Source organism: Trifolium pratense, linkage group LG4 (assembly GCF_020283565.1).
Source record: "Trifolium pratense cultivar HEN17-A07 linkage group LG4, ARS_RC_1.1, whole genome shotgun sequence".
NCBI classification, from domain to species: domain Eukaryota; kingdom Viridiplantae; phylum Streptophyta; class Magnoliopsida; order Fabales; family Fabaceae; genus Trifolium; species Trifolium pratense.
This window is the reverse complement of record NC_060062.1, coordinates 33,647,868-33,653,889: the sequence shown is the minus strand read 5'-3', so window position 1 is coordinate 33,653,889 and position 6,022 is coordinate 33,647,868. Positions and strand designations below refer to the sequence as shown.

Sequence of the window (6,022 nt, the reverse complement as noted above, 5' to 3'; positions counted from 1 at the left end):
ACAACAATATATTATTAAGGATTGAACGTACGCTGAACAAACTCTGAACTTTGTGATATACAAGCTCTGAACCGCTGTTAAGTGTTTTTGCACTTAGTCTAATACTCTGTACTCTTTGTATTGACTCTCTTTAGGTTCTGTTAAGAGCATTTGTATATTGTTATATACTTTTCTATTACTTGAGGAAACTTAAGCTTGTGTGCTTAAGTGTGAAGTCTTAAGCTTGTGTGCTTGAGCATTGTTGAGAAGTCTCTTGCTTGTGTGCTTGAGCAGGTGTAATCTTGTGTGATTATAGTGAACTCCCTTGGAAGTGCAAGGGGACTGGACTACTCTCGTTTTGTGAGAGGAACCAGTATAAATTGCTTGTGTGATTTCTCTCTCTCTATCTTGCTTTTAATTGTGTTATTTATCCGCTGCTAACATAGTTGAGTTAAGAACTTGAAAAAGTTTTAACTTGGCTAAAACACAATTCAACCCCCCCTTCTTGTGTTTTCACACCTTCAAAAAATACCCATCATATGTGTTTTGTTTATTAAAATATCCACCATAGTGGAAGTCAATATTAACGGTCACGATACAACAAGGTAATTGAGATTAACTGAAAAGGTAATAATGCAACAAGATAGAAATGTAAATGATATATTTTTTTACCTAAAAGACTTAACTATTATAAATATAAAACTTAAAGAACCTCCTAATATATTTGACTTAATTACCAAATGTTAGTTGGTTCAGTGATGATTGGCGCTGAGTTTGGTAGGGAGGACCACGGTTCGATCCCCCGCAACTGCATTTGGGAGGGGACTAAAACCACTTGATATCAGAACTCGTCCCGAACTCTGGATTAGGGCTCCCTTCCCCTAGAAATTAGAAGGTGAAAACCAAAAAGAAATATATATATTTGACTTAATTGAAATTTTGAAATTTTGTGTGTATCTAAATGATTTTTATTTATGGTCATGACAACCAACTATTACTCATACTTTAATAAGCAACAAGGGTATGGAGTACATTTTCAACATCTTGTACTTTTTCCATTCCCAAAAGATCCATGTGGAAACACCGTGAACCAAAACATTGTATTTATGTGAATTATTATTAAGTACATAATGAGTCTTTAATGCAAGTACCAAAATATTCCAAACCATTCCATCTCTCTATAGAAGTTGAAAGTTGAAACTGCAGTGTATACACATAAACAAAACTGTTTTAGCCTTTGGAACCAATTATTTTAATCCATCATGAAGAAAACCATGCAAATGCTTGGTTGAGAAGAGCTAAAAAACAAAAAGAAAGAAAAATAATGTTGAAGAACCACTCTAAAATAATGTGTGTCCTTTCATAAAGGGTTTAGTGGTTATGATGTATCCCATGCCAAACTGTTGCATCAATAATTAATATAGGTAGCATCAAATTTTTAATTTAGTGGCACGGCAGTCTTGATATTGTGGAGAATCGCATTATGTTAGAATAATTTCAATTTAAAATTTTAAATATCTGAAAATATAAACGGATTGAAATACACAATGTTGATAACAAAGTTCAGTCAATTGTATTTACGATATATCTAACAGTAGAGCTGTTGTCTCTTTCTATAATTTCAAAGTTAGGGTTTACATAGTACAACTCGTATATAAATACCACAGTATATTTACAAGATTACCCTAATTTGATGTGTGATCTAGATTGTGGTAGATGATATTTTAGCATGACATTTTACTAAAAAATTAAATGAAAAATTAAAGAAATGACTATAGAAAAGGACATGCACTAGTTAAAAATATGAAGGTGGTTAAAATTTATAACATTTGCCAAAGTTGAAGCATGAGAACAAAAACTATATACAAAAAGAGAACATAAAAAGCAGGGGAAAACAGAGTGAGGGGGTGTGGTGCAGTAAGAGCATGAGAGTGAAGGTTTTGATAGAGTTGTTTTAGTTTTTCTGGGTTTAGGAACCATTGAAAGACAGAGAACAAAGGCTGCAAGAGAATCAAAGACCTAAACATGGTAAAGCTTAGGAAGTAATGATCTTCAAAGATTCACCTTTATTTTATTTTTTTCCCTTTATTTAACTTCTCTTCAAAGTACTATTCAAACCCCCGACTATCACAAGTCACAACCTACCATTCTTTCCAAAAAATATTCACCTTTCTCTACTTTTTCTACTCTTTCTAGCTACCTACATAAAGTAGTGTGAGATTTGAAAAAAGGGTTGTGGAAAGTGAAGTGAGAAGAGTGATTTTTTCTATATTTCAAACAAAAGAGCTAAGTGATAGGTATTTGTTTAGCTTAATACTTGCATGAAAATTGCAAAGTCTAAATATGTTGAAAAATTTCACTATTATTTCTTTTTATCTTGTAACATTACTTTTCATAGGGTCATAGCTAAGTAAATAAAGTGTGTGTACGTGTGACAATCATTTATATCTAGAATTACATAAGTGGTTCTTTTACTTCTTTTTATTGAGGTTTAGTTTTTTTTCTTTTGTTCATGGAGAGGAAAAGAAAAACACATCTTTGTTACAATTTCTACTTTTTCATGCTCTCAATTTTCACAATGATGTTCATCAATACTTCTACTGCTTCAGCCATTAAATGTCTAGGTATGTAATTCTTCCTCATTTTTTAATTCTTCTTAACTTATAATAATTTTTCATTTCAAATGATAAATTATTAAACTTATTACTACATCTTCTTCATCTAATTCACACCTTCTAGTTCTTTCTTTTTTGCAGATTCTAGGTGTACCATATTTTTCAAATCTGATATAGATTTTCAGGTATAGCCACTAGTTCTTCTATTCTTGTCCATCTACATTATTTTCCATTACTAGTAATTTTTTCAATTACACTTGATAATCTTTAGTAGCATCAAATGAAAAACTACCTCATCAACATTTTCTATGTATTATAATTTAGTTACCTTGGTCTAATTTTAACATGAGTAAAAAAAAGTTCCAACTCTAACATTATAGTAGAGTGAAGATTTAGAGTTTAGACTAACTTTTTAATTGAAATTATATTTTTAATTAAAAAATAAAGGTGTTATCTATATATCATTGTTATAGTTTTTTTTTTTTTTTTTTGAGAAAGGATTGGTATAGTTGTTGTGTGCAAGTAAACTGTAAATGTGAAAATGTTACATATAAATTGAAATAAGGTTGGGAAGGTGATATAGTGTATGTCTTCTATTATGGTAGGTATATCAGAATTATAGTTATTCACCGTAATTTTCTAAAAACTACACTCTATAGTTTTTGTAAAATCACGGTGAATCACCATGATACCAAACATGAGCATAGTCTACAAGTTTCACTCCTTACCTGGTGTTAGAGAAAATAATAAGGAAATATATTATTATTATTTTAAATAAATAATATTTTTTTCGGTTCTTTTTTTCGGAAATTGTTGATTTTTTAAGTTCATTGAATAATTGGTGTATCTAATTTATACTATAGATCAGATACATCAATTATTCAATAAACGTAAAAAATCAACTGTTTCTTATAAAAAAAATATCGGAGTAATTTCTAAGGGTTGAAAATATAACTTTTTGACAAAGGGTTGAAATAAGTTAGAAACAAATTATAGGGGGAAAACTGAAATAGGCTAATATGTGCCAGAATAGGATGCAGGGTATGTCTATGGACCCCTTGCAATGTGAGCTATCTTTCATGTGGAGTCCACTATATAATTAGGCAACACACACTTTTTTTTTTTTTTTAACAGCAAGCAACACACATGTTGTGGTACACTGGTACTATGTGGAGTCCATAGTATTCAGAAGTTTATGTTACAGAATCTGTTGATAGCACTCTTCATAAAAAAATTATGGACAAATGTGATAGAGTATGCAATGTAGTTATTAATAAGTCCAAAGTTATATATTTACATTTTGCGGTTGTAATTGCAGTTGCATATCACAATTTAAAACTATGTCATGAATTTTATAAACATATGGTACCACTTCAAGATTATTGTTTTTATATGCTTTTTTCTTTTGATTTTTTGAATATTTATAACTTGTATTGTTTAATATGTTTGCATGTTATTATGAAGACATTAAGACATTGTGTTATTCAACTAATTGACTCTATCTAATGGTAAAAAAAAGTGTATTGATTCTTATTGTTGAGGAAGAAAATATAATATTTATATATAGTTAGTTATGTTATTCAAGCACTAATAGTTTATTATTTATGATTCTTTCAAAGAAAACTAAGGTGGAAATTGGACAAGGCATGGAATCTCAATCCAAATCAGAGATTTCTATAGATTGGCCAAGAAGGTTGCTAGGTGGGCCCGGATCATTTCCACCGCGATGCAACGGCAAGTGTGGTAAATGTACACCTTGCAGACCGGTCCATGTGCCGGTGCCGCCAGGTACACCGGTGACGGCGGAGTACTATCCGGAGGCATGGAGATGCAAGTGTGGCAACAAGTTATACATGCCATGAATATTAAATCTTCCCTATGTGTGATTTATTTTTGTTTAGTTTACTATAAAGTTGATCACTTCATCTTAGTGACTATATGAAGACTCTTATCCTTTTATGGGTTGTTTTAGCCTTAGCTTGTGGTAGATGTTGAATATGAAAACATAGTACAGAACTTGATTAGACATATATAAAAGAATCTTGATTAGACCTATTAATTATGAATCTATTAATATAATATATACTTGAAAATGTGGTGTCTAAATTAAATGTATTGACTAATATATTAGAGAAGTAGAATTATGTTGTTTCATCATTTAGCAATCTATGAAGACATGTTCACTCAATAGGCCCATTTGCTGTGAATTGCCATATAGTTTGTTTTAGTCGTTAGTATTAGAATTTGGATTTAGGTTAGGTAGAACTTAACTCAATATTTACAAAAATGAGTCACTTGTCATTTTTATTTAAATTCATTTCAAATAATATTTTTATTTGAATATAAGAACGGAGATAGAAGGGGAATTAATAGAAGCTACGGTTTCTCTAAATTTTTTTATATTAGTATAAAATTTGGCATAAATTTTTTTTTTTTTTTGAGCAAAAAGTTTGACATGAACTTAACTCTTACAAAACTAATTTTTTATAAATTCATCTAAAATCTTATCTCTATTGAATATTTTTTGAACATGAAATTGTTGATGGATTTGGGGGGTCATTTAGTTTTATTCTCTTAAGCTATATTTTATATTTAATTATATATTTCGGTATAACATGACACCTTAATTTAATTTGTAGTCATTAAACCACAAAAGACTTTAGTTTAACAACAAAACAGAAATAGTGAATGGGGAACAATTAAAGGTTTCTGGTTGGAATATAATGCATACTTCACGTGCACCGGTTTGTCAAACGATATGATAGTTGATGGAATGTTATCAACATATATAATTGATATGAATCATGTTTGTTTGATAGTTTTTTTATGAAATGTTTGTTTGATAGTTATTAAATATTTAGGTTAGTAGGTGTTTATGTACTGTAATGTGAGCGAATTTTGGTTTATCCCATGTAATATATATTTTTTGAATTATCTCCTGTAATGTGAAGATTCTCTCGTCCAAATTAAGGGATAAATACCTATTAACCCAAATATTTTAATGCAAAAAAGTTAATTATGATGTATATTTTTTTTTTTTTGTCAAAAGTTATGATGTATATGAATGAATAAAACTTAGGACATTTATAAATAGATGGATTATAGGGTGATCCATTTGAATTTGTGGTCCACACCAATGGTAGGAATAAGTGAAGATCGTGAATTCAAGGAAGAAACACTAGTACAGAAAACACTTTTTACATCTGGCCAAAACCTCATTTTACATCTGACCCCAGTCAGAGGTAGACGTACGAGAAGTAGTAAGTTTACGCTTTTTACATCTGACATTCGCCAGATATATACATATTTTAGATAATTTTCACCATAATTACAAGATTGCCACCGCGTTTAGTTATGTCTCTGGTACATTGAAGTCAGATGTAAAAAGTCTTGTCTATTTATTTTTCACATCTGTGGATATTGAAGCC

At 30.1% G+C, this 6,022-nt stretch overlaps 1 protein-coding gene across 2 annotated transcripts; it reads left to right on the top strand.

The window, feature by feature from the left end:
- The first annotated feature begins 1,779 nt into the window (after window positions 1-1,779).
- Window positions 1,780-4,649, top strand: LOC123921919 (EPIDERMAL PATTERNING FACTOR-like protein 5). 2 transcript variants are annotated; one of them, XM_045974641.1, is made up of 4 exons: window positions 1,794-2,007; window positions 2,498-2,603; window positions 2,736-2,779; window positions 4,214-4,649. In XM_045974641.1, exons 1-4 carry the CDS (start codon window positions 2,005-2,007, stop codon window positions 4,454-4,456), a joined length of 396 nt encoding a protein of 131 aa, XP_045830597.1. In that variant the 5' UTR covers window positions 1,794-2,004; the 3' UTR covers window positions 4,457-4,649. The 2 variants fall into 2 exon arrangements, with proteins under 2 accessions (XP_045830598.1, XP_045830597.1); XM_045974642.1 differs by having other exon boundaries at window positions 1,780-2,603.
- The last annotated feature ends 1,373 nt before the right edge of the window (window positions 4,650-6,022 follow it).